General features: G+C 39.9%; 1 protein-coding gene across 1 annotated transcript in view; it reads right to left on the reverse strand.

The window, feature by feature from the left end:
* LOC109911901 (dynein axonemal heavy chain 5-like) overlaps window positions 1-12,845 on the reverse strand; it is a 274,289-nt gene that overhangs the window by 144,226 nt on the left and 117,218 nt on the right. The window contains exons 20-22 of the mRNA XM_048607992.1: window positions 7,904-8,022; window positions 2,798-2,934; window positions 2,235-2,397 (exon numbers count right to left, since the gene is read on the reverse strand). Coding sequence (XP_048463949.1) covers window positions 2,235-2,397; window positions 2,798-2,934; window positions 7,904-8,022 — 419 coding nt within the window. The remainder of the gene's footprint in view (window positions 1-2,234; window positions 2,398-2,797; window positions 2,935-7,903; window positions 8,023-12,845) is intronic.

The following is a 12,845-nucleotide window of genomic DNA, read 5'->3' on the forward strand; positions in this document are numbered from 1 at the left end:
AAGATGTGGTTGAATTTTGCTGCAGCTGTCATTCATGTCAGCTGGTAGGAAAGCCACAGGCAGTCATAAAACCAGTGACTTTGATGCCAATTCCTGCAATTAAAGAACCTTTTATGCGTGTAATACCTGATTGTGTAGGTCTCCTCCCTAAAACCAAAAGTGAGAATCAGTATTTGCTAACCATAATGGGTGTGTCTACCGGGTTTCTGGGGGCAATTCCATTAAGGAATGTCAAGGCAAAAAAGGTTGTGGAGGAGTTGCTTCCTTTCTTTACCCATTATAGACTACCCAGCGGGGAGATTCAGTCAGACCAAGGGCCCAATTTTACTGCCAAATTACTTAAGGAGGTCATGGTTAGTTTAGGCATCAAGCACTTTAAATCAAATGTGTACCATTCTGAATCCAGGGAGCGTTGGAAAGGTGGCATCAGACTCTAAAGACCATGCTGAGGGCTTATTGCCAGGATTACCCAAATGATTGGGATAAAGGTTTCCCATTTATTATTTGCTTTTAGAGATGCTCCAAATGAATCAAATCAGTTTACTCCATTTGAATTGATATTCGGACACAAAGTAAGACAGCCTTTAAAATTAGTTAAGGAAATATTGGGTCTGAAGTCAGAAATCTCACAGTCGGACTATATATCTGAAGTGAGAGAAAGATTAAACAGAGTAGGTGAATTAGCTAGACAACATTGAAGGTGGCACAGCACATAATGAAGCAAGAAGCAGATAAGAAATCTAAAATTCGTACATTTCCCATGGGGATAAAGCATTGCTGCTGTTACCAGCAGTAGGAGATCCCTTCAAAGCAAGGTTTAGTGGTCCCTATCAGATTGAGAAGAAGTTAAGTCAGGTCAATTATCTGGTAAAGATGCCAGAAGGGAAAAAATTTTATCAGGTATGTCATGGGAACATGCTGCAACATTAGTATGACAGGGAAAGGGAACAGGAGGAACAGCTATTAGTCACTGCTATACAGAGTGCGGAATCAAATCCAGAGGATTTGGATTTTGATGTGTCTCAGAATAAATTTAATAATGAGGAAGTCCTTAAGGAATGGGATAGGCTAGTGAGCTTTCTATCCCAGGAACAGAGAATTGAATTGAAAGACTTATTACAGTGCTCTGAGGACCCATGTAGAAATAGAATGGGGAGGACTAACACAATATTGCATGAGGTTGATGTAGTGAATGCTATTCCAATAAAACAACACCCCTACAGGCTTAAGCCTTTCAAAGCAGCGCAGATTCAAAAGTAAGTGGAAGCGATATTCCAAGAAGACATCATAGAGACGAGTCAAAGTGAGTGGAGTTTGCCGATCATGTTGGTTCTCAAACGTGATGGTAATCAAAGATTCTGCGTAGATTATCGGAAGGTCAACACCATGACCAAATCTGACTAACACCCAATTCCAAGGCTGGAGGACTGTGTGGAAAAAGTAGGACGTGCCATCTATTCACAGCGGTAGGATGGCACTTCTAGCTAAGATTCCTGACAGAAGAATTCACAGAAAGAGCATTCCTGACTGAAGAATCGACGGAGAAGACACAGAACATTCCAAAGGACATAACCTGGCTGTAATTTTGAGAGACTAAATTCTATTTTGTTCATATAAGTGGGATTTGTATTTATTGGAACAGCATACCATCAGAATCTTGTTTTATTCTGGAAGAGTTAGTAGTTAGAAGGGATTTATTTGGTTTGTTAATAGTTTAGTTAATTTGTTCACTGTTAGAGTTAGATAAATAAATTGTTACCTGTTGATTGTAAAGTGTGTGTATTTGATTTAACCAGTAGAAGTTGCTGAAAGACGGCACTTCACACACTTTTTAACAGATTATGTGGCAAGGAGCTCCTCTTTGGGTGTTCCAGTTAGAGGAGGGGGTCAACCTCCACTTTAACTCCTTAACAAGCTTAAGGAACCATGAATTGGAGGTGAATGTACTTGCCTCTCACTTCTCCTGTCTGTTCTTTAACAATACCAAACTGTCCCGGAGGCAGTGAACCCTCAAAACAACTTCAGAAACAATTGCTTTTAATTCTCTCCCATGCTGAATCCCAATTCTTGGCCCATTGAAAATCCCGGCCAAATATATTCTTCTTCAGGCATTGTAAATCTGTGGTCAGGATGGTGACCCTTTGTTGTTACAAATCACTGGCTGATTCACCATGAGCAACACCAATGGAGAGGTGGAACTTAAGGTGAGGTAAACGCTGTGTAAATTTACCAACCTGTTCTGAAAATCCAGAAGTTCATTATTGATTTTTTCAATATCCAATTCACTCCATAAAATGTCGTTGTAACCATTGACGTTTTCAATCACCGAATCATAAAGACCATACAATTTCTGAAGTAAAGCCAGTTCCCGCTTGATTCTCAGCAAGTCAGGATATTCTATGTCATAAAACAAGAAAATACATATCTTATTCCCAAAAAGGAATATTTCATAAGCATACTTTTTGTGTATTTACACTTAAATATTTTAGCATAAGTGCTGTCCTATCATATGTAGAGCATAAAATACAGTACCATTTTAAAGAAGATATTTTATGCAATTATAGCACAAGATGTTGTGCATTCTAAACTGTAAAACAAACTAAATGAGAAAAGCTGTTTGCGATGCAATGGTAATGCCCTACTTCTGAGACATCAGGCTCAAGTTCAAATCCCATCTGCTCCAAATGTGCATTGTAACATCTCTGAGTAGCTTGATTAAAACAAAAATGACTAAAAACTAAACAAATGACAAAGTAATAACAGATCCTAGTATTAGTTATAGACAGACAACTGTTACCAATAACAGGTAGCCCAAAAAGCTCTGCTCCTCCAGAATAAGTGTTGAATTTTCTCCAGAGTTCATCAAAGCTTGCCTGGAAGATCTGTAGCCCGTCACTCGCTTCTCTTGGTGAAAGCCCTTCAGCACTAGGGCCTCTGAGGTGAGCAATCATACAATAACACAAGTTACTGCACTTTTTCAGCAATTTCTATATTCCACTCTCAATATTTTGGACAATAAATGGATTAACATACTATTCAGGAAGTTATGGCCTTCACATTCTTTATTTTTAAGCATGATTTTACAATTTGAAGATAAATCAATCATTTATTATGGTTGGTCAGTCCATTGTTCAATTGTACAGGTCCTTAAAAGGGATCTCCAGTAAATCTCACCAACCTGACAGGAATGGTCTGTAAGTACCTAATGCATTGTGACTTAAATACTCACCAAAGATTTTGATAGACACGGGCTGGTATCAATAGATAATAGGTAGGTTAATTGAGTGGGCAAAGATATGGCAAATACAGCATAATGTAGGAAAGTGAGACATTGTCCATTTTGGCAGGAAGGACAAAAATGAAGGCTATTGACTAAATGATGAGAGATTGCAAAAAGCTAATAGAATACTATCATGTTATCATAAGTGCCATTTAATGCAAAATTAGGGAGGTTATCCTTCAGTTATACAGAACACTAGTGAGACTGCAAATGGTGCACAGTATTGGTCACCTTCTTTAAGGAAAGATGTTAATATGTTGGGGGCAGTTCAGAGAAGGGTTACTGGACTAATACCTGAAAAGAGATTATCTTATGTGGAAAGACTGGACAGGCTTAGCTTGTATTTGCCCAGAGTTTAGAAGAGTAAGAAGTGATTTGATTGAAACATAAAATCCTGAGCAGGCTTAGCAAAGTGCATGTGAAGAGGATCTTTCTTCTTATGGAAGAATCTAGAACTGGGGTCACTGGTTAAAAGTCAGGGGTGACTCAATTAAAACAGAGATGAAGCATGAAGCAGAGATAGTAGGAACTGCTGATGCTGGCGAATCTGAGACAACAAGGTGTAGAGCTGGATGAACACAGCAGGCCAAGCAGCATCACAGGAGCAGGAAAGCTGACGTTTTGGGTCTAGACTCTTCTTCAGAAAAGAAGGGTATGTATGTATGCAGCACTTGTCTCTGGATGTAGTTGGTCCTGGATGAAAAACCCAACACTACAGGGGCCCAGGAGAAGATAGAGATGAGACTTATGAGAATGATACCAGAAATGCACATTTAGACTTCATATAATCCCTAAAGTGTGGAAACAGGCCCTTTGGCCCAACAAGTCCACACCAGACCTCAGAAATCCCACCCAGACCCATCCCATCTACATATCCCTGAACAGTATGGGCAATTTAGCATGGCCAATCCACCTAGCCTGCACATCTTTGGACAGTGGGAGGAAACTGGAGCACTTGGAGGAAACCCACACAGACATGGGGAGAATGTGTAAACTCCACACAGACAGTCGCCTGAGGCTGGAATTGAACCTGGGTCCCTGGTGCTGTGAGGCAGCAGTGCTAACCACTGAGCCACCATGTCGCCCCATTTATACTTATCAGGAAAAGATTAACAGGCCAGGACTCTTCTGTCTTGAATAAGAGGATTTGTTTAAAGAGATAACACAGTGTGGAGCTGGAGGAACACAGCAGGCCAGGCAGCATCAGAGGAACAGGGTTTCTGAAGAAGGGACCCGACCCGAAACGTCAGCTTTCCTGCTCCTCTGATGTTGCCTGACCTGCTGCGTTCTTCCAGCTCCACACTGTGTTATCTCAGACTCCAGCATCTGCAGTTCTTACTATCTCTTTGTTTAAATAGATTTGATTAAAACTACGAAAAGGTTAGATAGAGCAGACATAGAGAGAATGGTCTTCAATACAAGTTTGTCACCAAGAAATCCAATAGGAAATTCGTAGAGTATGGAACACACTTCTACAGGGAGTGGGTTAAATAGATAAGCTGGGGACATTGAAGGGGAAATTTACAAGCACCACAGCACACTATATGTTGGAACTGTTGAGTGACACACTGTAATTTCAGGACTTCCGAGCCCATTTGTGCATGCCTGACATTTCAGAAGTTGTGGTTAACTTCAGAGGGGTAATGACAACCAATGTTAATAATTTGCCATCACTTCCCTTGCAAAATTCTGTGCATTGTTTATTAGTTTTCCAGGTATTAACAATAAGGCCACACAATGGGGCATGGAAAAAACAATTAATTCATTATTTCAAACCTCTTAGAAACATCCACCTCTTAGCTGCATGCTCTATTCTCTTGAGCCAGCATGGAGTGGTTGTTAGTAATCCACTTTAGCTCATGTTGCTTATTTCTTGGAGCATATTACTAAAAAAGGAAAATATTTAGGGCCAGTTTACCTAGCCCACATGGTCAGAAGTAACAGAAAGAGAAGAAAACCCCATGTTCAAAGACCATCAACAAAGCCTGAGAGGTTTACTACTGTCAACAAGATTTGAGTAAGCTTTTAGACTCCTTCAATCTTGAGACAAAGTAAAATCAAATGCTGCCATCTCGATCAGTAGTTGGGACAATGCTGCTTATTTATTATTTTCCTGGATTGGTAAAGAGCTTGATGCCACGTCATTTCTGAACATAGCTGCTAAGCTATGCATTGACTTGATGGCTCTAAAGCAGTCAATCTTTCACATCTTGCTTCAATAAATTGCTTTCAGTTTACTTTTACTGAAACATTAGGGAAATGTGTGTGAGTCACATATTAACGTCTAGATATGCAATTCAGATTACAAAGCTGAATTGTCCAATTATTTCATTCAGTTTCTTTGCCATTTAATGAGATATTGTGAGGGCCAAGCATGTTTCTTACTCCAAGGCACAGGAGTTGCTTAGAGAGTGACACATTCTGATATCCCGAATAGCCTATATCTTTAAAAATGGGGACAGGCCTCTGCCTCAACCTATGTTGCTGATACAGATTGGGGCCATAAGGAAGTCCTAATGTAAGAACATCTCCAGTGATTACCAGGGAAATTTAAACTCACGGACGCCCATTTTACCTTGCTTAGGCTCATCCCTGATTGGCTAAAACCATGCAGTCTTGGGCTGTTTGCCCTAAACACACCCTGGTTTTTAGACAGATTTAATTTGAGATTTTTATTCCTGGTCTAAGGCCTGCTGAGCAGTGTGATTCTATGTATACCAGCTGCAGAGTCAAAACAATTCATTCAGTATCTCTTGACAGTGTTCAGTCCTTCCCTCATTAATGTTCATTGCCTCTTGGCAAAGTTATCCTCCCCCGACAGCAATGTTAAACCCCAACCCCCACTCATAGACAATGCTCACAATAATCCTGCCCCCTAGCAATCTGCATCCTCTCCCTCTCTCCCTCTCCCACTCAACTCCTGGAATCCGTAGCTTCAGTCCAGCCAATGTCAGAAGAATCAATTTTGTTGGGGTGCTGGAGGTGGCGGTAGTGGCGGGAGGTGGTAGGGGTGGGGGGGAGGGACGAGGGCATATTTTTGAAGTGGGAGGGAATGAGAGCATGAGAGAGGGGTGAACATGAGGGAGGGTGTTAATCATTTGAGGGTACTGCTGGAAAGGGTAGTGAACACTGTCTTAGGGGGTTAAGGAGGAGAGGTAAACACTGTCTGGAGAAATTAGCTTTTGGGGGAGTGAATACCCGTTGAATGGGGGGGAGTTTAGGAAGAGGGGATGAACACTGCTTTGTGGGGGTATTAGGTAAGGTATTGAATATTGTTTGAGAAGGTAGGGAGTATGATGAACAAAGTCTGGGCAAATTATTGGGAATGAAACTTTTTTTGGGGTTGTTACAGAAGGCTGGTTTGAGTGAATACTTGGAGTGGGGGGCGGGGGGGGGGGTGGTGTATAATAGGGTAGGATGACCCTTTGGGGGTTTAGGGAGGGGATATACACTATTTGGAGGGATAAGGAGGAGAATGAACTCTGTCAGCATGTGAGGGGCCCTAGCATTGTCAGGTAAGGAAGGTTGTACTGTGTTGGGGTTGACAGCTCCATTTAAAACAATGTAGTTCAATGAACTAAAGAGAGACATGACTTCATGACAAGAAAAAAGGGCATGACTACATTGGAATTACAATAAACAATTTGCTTCCAACTGTATTCAACTTTGCATCCCTGCTGGTTCAAGTATTAGAAGATTGAGAGGTTCCAGTGTAAAATCGTAAGAGCACAAATTGTGGTCTGTGTCAGATGGTCTCTCTTCCTTTGATTCCGTCTATAATTCCCACTGCCTCAGGAAAGCAGCCAACATGATCAAAGACAACTCGGTTATACTCTCTTCCACCCTCTTCCGTTAGGCAGAAGATACAAAAGTTTGAAAACACATAACAAAGGATTCAAGAACACTTCTTCCCTGCTGTTCTCAGGCTTATGAACAGACCTCTCATATATTAGAGTCGATCTTTCTCTGCACCTTCTCTGTAGCTGTCACACTATATTCTGCATTCTGTTCTCTTACTTTGATGTATTTATATAAGGTATGATTTATCTGGACAGCATGTGAAACAATACTTTTTTACTGTATCTCTATACATGCGACAATAATAAATCAAATCAAATCTAAATCTGAGCCTAAAGCTAGGACGGATTCAAAATTTGTAACTCTTTTACACAGGAAATGTTATTTTAGATGCTTCCTGCCAAAAAAACACAGTATCAGAAACTGCGTCATGCAGTTTGCTGATATCAAATGAAGAGATCTCACCAGCCTTGTCCCCCAGTGCTGTTGATCAGACAACCCTTAGGGAGTTGATGTGATCTTTTTAACAGTGCCTTTGAACTTGTGCTATGACTACAGTAATACTTGAAAGCGACTCATTGGAAAGAAAAAGAATGCTTATGATCAGTTTATCAAAAAAAGCTCAATTAATTGTCCTCCACCTCCCAGGTCTCCCTCATTTATGCAGCAGATGTCTGACATTTCCTGTTAATCCATTAAAACAGGAAATTGGTGCAATATGCAAGAGGTCAGTTATTTTAAATTGAGTTTTTTTGTTACAGTGTTTTTTACATTACACGATGTTGTCCTGCTCCGTTTTACGTGAAGATTTCCACCAGCACTTACTTTGTATCATAGTCCTGGTAAAAATTCTGAACATCAGTTTGGAAGATTTTCACTCTTTCCAGCAGATCCATCTTCATTGTAGGCTCCACTTTTAAAAGTATACTCTGTGTCTCTACAACCTGTCAAATAGAGTTTTGGATAGTTAGACAAAGCTGCAAAGTGACAGACATAAAACACGAGTGTTAGTTAATAATGATGATCCTATATGAAGAATGAATCTTAATATCTTCATCTTTGTTATGACTGCCAGTAAACTTACTTGATGTCATCTTTCAGTTTATTAGAAGGCATAGGTTTACGGTGAGAGAGGAAAGATTTAAAAGGGACCTAAAGAGGCAATGTTTTCAAGCGAAGCGTGGTGCATGTAGGGAATGAGCTGCCAGAGGAACTGGTGGAGGCTGATACAGTTACAACCTTTAAAATGCGTCTGATTAGGTACATGAATAGGAAGGGTTTAGAGGGATATGGGTGAAATGCTAGAAAATGGGACTACACTAATTAGGATATCTAGTTGTCATGGACGAGTTGGGCCAAAGGGTCTGTTTCTGTGCTGTACATCTCTATGACTCTATTTTGCAGTTCTGTTCTTGCAGTGTTCTTGTCGTGAATGCTAATCCCAGGATTAACAATTCTTGCCAAAATGATACACCATTTTATAGAAATTTGGGAGTCATCTTGTGTATTGATTAAATGTGAATGCTTTTGTTTGAAAACAAACTCCAGTTTTCATCAGAAATTTACATTTATTTTAATGAGATATTTTAATTTTGATTTGTCATTTATTTCACAACAGAAGCTAAAATCCTAATAAATATTTCAAAGGACATAACAGAACAATAATCTACAATTTGAAAGGAAAAATTCAGCATTAAAAATGCTTGTCATTGTGTGAAAGTTTTTCCTTGATGTGGAGTGAACATTTGAATCATGCTGTGTGTAATATTTCATTTGTCCTACTGAACTGTTTTACAAGTGGTTTCAAGCATTTTGGTGTTCCCTCTCTTCCTAATAGAACTATTCAACTTATACTGAAGCACTTTTATCAACAGGAGGTTAAAAATAAGACAGCTTATTGGACAGCCCCTGAAAATAAACTTAGGGAGTGCATGTGTCACACATGGATCCTTCCAACTACTTATTGCGTGGGCAGCTATGCGAGGTAAAGTGAAACAACATCACTGATGTCAAATCAGCATTAGGCAGCAGCAGTGAATGAGCTGTTCAGTACTGGGAGTTCAAATGCCATTGGGTCCTTCTCGCATGATTAGCAACTACGCACAAGGGTCTGTTTAGAATCTAGCAGTGCCTCATCCATCACCAAAACCAACTATACTAAAACATTTTTGTTTGAATAAACAGGGTGGGAAATGTAAACCATTTTATTTCATACTCTCTGAAAAGGGAGAGGTGAAAATAATCTCCATCCTCCAACGCTGGTTCCCACAACTGCTAATCCATTTACAACTGGGGATAAAAGTAAAGCAATATACTTCAGCAGGGATACTGTGGTGTACTTTGTAATTTCACTCAACTATGAATCTATAGAGAAAGGTGAATCGTCTAGGTATGGGGCCACTAACTTTCCCTCTCTTCCATTGCAGGTCCAAAACCTTTACAGAACCCTGGATGAACACTGGGAGAGGAAAAGCAGTACGGAAGACAAAGCATTCCTTCACTCAACATTATTCTTGCAGGCCCCAGCACTGCCACAGCAAAACATGTAGTTCACCGGCTCTGCAGGGGGAGATGAGTCCAGGTATCTTTGGTGGCTGAGAAAGAAGAACATTCATGGTTGTATAACAGGAGCCTCCAGGTGCATTTATTTGCAAGAAAGCCTACACACAGTTCCTTCACTATCGCTGGGTAAAAATCCTAACGCCCTCACTAATAGCATTGTGGGGTACCTACACCAAATGAATTGTAGCTGTTCAAGAAGGCAGCTCATCACCATATTCTCCAAGGCAACTAGGAATGGGCAATAAATGTGAATGTTGTCACTTGACTAGTAATCCACAGCTCTAGACTAAAGCTCTGGAAAATGTATCCAGATCCCAATAAGGCAGCTGATGAAGTATAAATCCAATGAATACATCTCCAATATAAAACTAGTATGCCTACCGGTGACCGTGAAATAATTGTTGAATCCATTTGATTCACTGATGTCATTTACAAAAGGAAATTTGCCACCCTTATCTGGTCTGGCCTGTATCTGATTCCAGACCCACAGCAATGTTGCTAACTCTTAATTGCCTTCTTTTCTAACTGCTGACAAAGCTTGAAACAGCAGAAGAATATTTGGGAATCAAAACACTACAAAGTCTAAAAGCAGTGAAAACTCACTTCCTAACACCACTGTTGTTTTAGCCACACAAAACAGACTGTGGCCATTCAAGAAAGAAAGGTCTAGAGGTGACTCCAAACCCACAACAATGTCTCTTAACTGCCATCTGAGCAATTAGGGATACAAAATGATGCTGGCCTAACCAGTGATGAATACATCCCATGAATAAACACAAGAAAGTATATCTACTGAAAAAAAGTGTGCTATTTCCTATAAAGTGTGTTTTTTTTAGATTTGATTAAAAAAAAAAATATTCCATTCTATGATTTAAAGTAAAAGCTGCACACAAAGACAAGCGTTTCATTAATAATGACAACTATTAATTGTGTGGAGCTGGAGGGACACAGCAGGCCAGGCAGCATCAGGGGTGCAGAAAATTTGACGTTTCATGTCAGGAGAAGGGTTCCTGACCCATAACGTCAACTTTCCTGCTCCTCTGATGCTGCTTGGCCTGCTGCGTTCCTCCAGCTCCACACTGTGTTGTCTCTGACTCCAGCATCTGTAGTTCTTGCTATCTCCAACTGCTTCATTAAAAGTGTTTTTAATACTTCGTTATAATAAACATCTTAAAACATTAAATCTTCTTATGTCTTCCTTTCATCTGTTCACTGGAAGTTTGAACTTCCTTTTTAATGATTATTAGCCTTTGTGAGATCGTAACAATGAGTTCGGAGATATGATCTCTAACACATGGCTATTATTTGATTCTCTACAGCTTTGCCTCCAAAAGAGCGAGCCCTTGAAATCACTTGGAGAGGAAGAAATGTGTTGAGTTTATAGACACAAAGGAAGAGGACAAGGTGGGGAGCCGACAATAACTGCCCCAGTTCCAGTTCAGGTAGTAAATAATTACATGAAAGGGGTAGGCAGTCGAAGGAATAGGATAAAGTTGAGGTCTAAAGAATAGCTGATCAGCATTTCTACCTGTATACAAGGCTGATCTGCTTCACTTTGCCAATGGGATGGGTGCGTTATAATTCCCTCATCTATCTACCCTTTTCATATCTCTCTCTCTCTCTCTCTCTCTCTGGACTCTGTCTCTACCTATCTGTACACCTCTCCCTCCATCCACCCATCCACCCATCCACCCACCTCAAAGTCATCTTCAGCATGAATACCACTTCTTCCTAGCTGCTATCAGTTCTGATGAAGAGTCACTGGACTCAAAACTTTAACTTGGCTTTCTTTCCAAAGCTGCTGCCACTTCTGAATTTCGCCAACACTTACAGTTTTTGTTTTGGTTTTCCAGCATCTGCAGTTTTTTTGTTTTCTTTTAGCATAGGGCATATAACTCCCTTTAGTGCAGTTTAAAATTAAAGGCACAGTTGCAAAATATAAGAATCTTATAAAATCTCATAACTGTATTGTCCAAATGGATTATTATGACGCTTAAAAGGACTAATGACAGCTCAAAAAGCAATCTTATGGACTCATGATACTATGGGTTCTGTGCTTACATGCCTGTCAGCAGATAAGACCTATTTATAAGGTTTATCAGCTGAAATTGCCCAGCATTTTGAAGACTGGGTACTATATCCCTCTCATGTGAAGTGAAATTAGGAAACACTTCTTCAAGCAATGGATGATAGATGTTTGGAAACCTTTTCTGGAAAAAAATCCTGCAAATGCATCAGTTTGCTAATTTTAAACTGGAGATCGATCACTTTTTCTAAACCAACGATTTGACATACAATGGAGTTAGGTCAAATATCAGTCATGATCTCATTGAATGGTAGAACAAGTCTAATGGCCTTAGACCTATTCCTGTGCCTATGGAACAGTTGCATTGCAAGCTCTTACAGGAATGTAAGACTGTTGACAACAGTTTGAAGTTGCTATTGTCTCATTAGAACAATGTGAAGGTAGTGAAAATCGATAGTGGTGTTTAAAACTACAAGTGATTTTCCAAAATTAACCTTAGCATTGGTTAATGTAGCATGATCTAATTTGCAGTTGAATGTCCTTCAGACACACCTCAACATTCAATTGATTTATTTAATAACTACCTCAACTAGCCAGATACGTTCAATGCATGATAACTGATCATACCCAAAATCTTCTTTTTCTTAGATCGCTCCTTTTTGTAGTACAAACATTTACTGTTATCTGTAACCATGTGCACAACCCCACACTTAATCATGTTAAAATCCATCTGTCATATATGAACCCATTGGCGAATTCTTCTTTCTTTTTGCTACTTGACAAAATTTTTTTTGTCCTTACTACGCATGGAAAGGAGAAGAATATTTTTTGTTCATTTGCGGGCTGAGGGTATCACTGGCTAGGCAGCTTTTATCACCTACTGATAATTCCCCACAGGGCAGTTAAGAGTCAATCACCTTGCTGTGGGTTTGAAGTCACATGTAGACCAGGTAAGATGGCAGTTTCTTTCTAAGGACATTATGAACCAAATGGGTTTTTCTAACAATTGACAATGGATTCATGCTGTGACGACGCTGTCACTTAAAAAAGGTTATTTTGTGCTGGGCTTTTTTGAAGACAGTTCAAAAAGGTAGAGCGGACAAACTGGCTACTGGAGTCGGCCTAAGTCAACAATTTAGGAAGCCTTCAGGTTTTTTTTCAAAACTGTTGTAACAGTGG

The sequence above is a fragment of the Rhincodon typus genome, chromosome 2 (genome assembly GCF_021869965.1).
Source record: "Rhincodon typus isolate 14 chromosome 2, sRhiTyp1.1, whole genome shotgun sequence".
Taxonomy (NCBI): Eukaryota; Metazoa; Chordata; class Chondrichthyes; order Orectolobiformes; family Rhincodontidae; genus Rhincodon; species Rhincodon typus.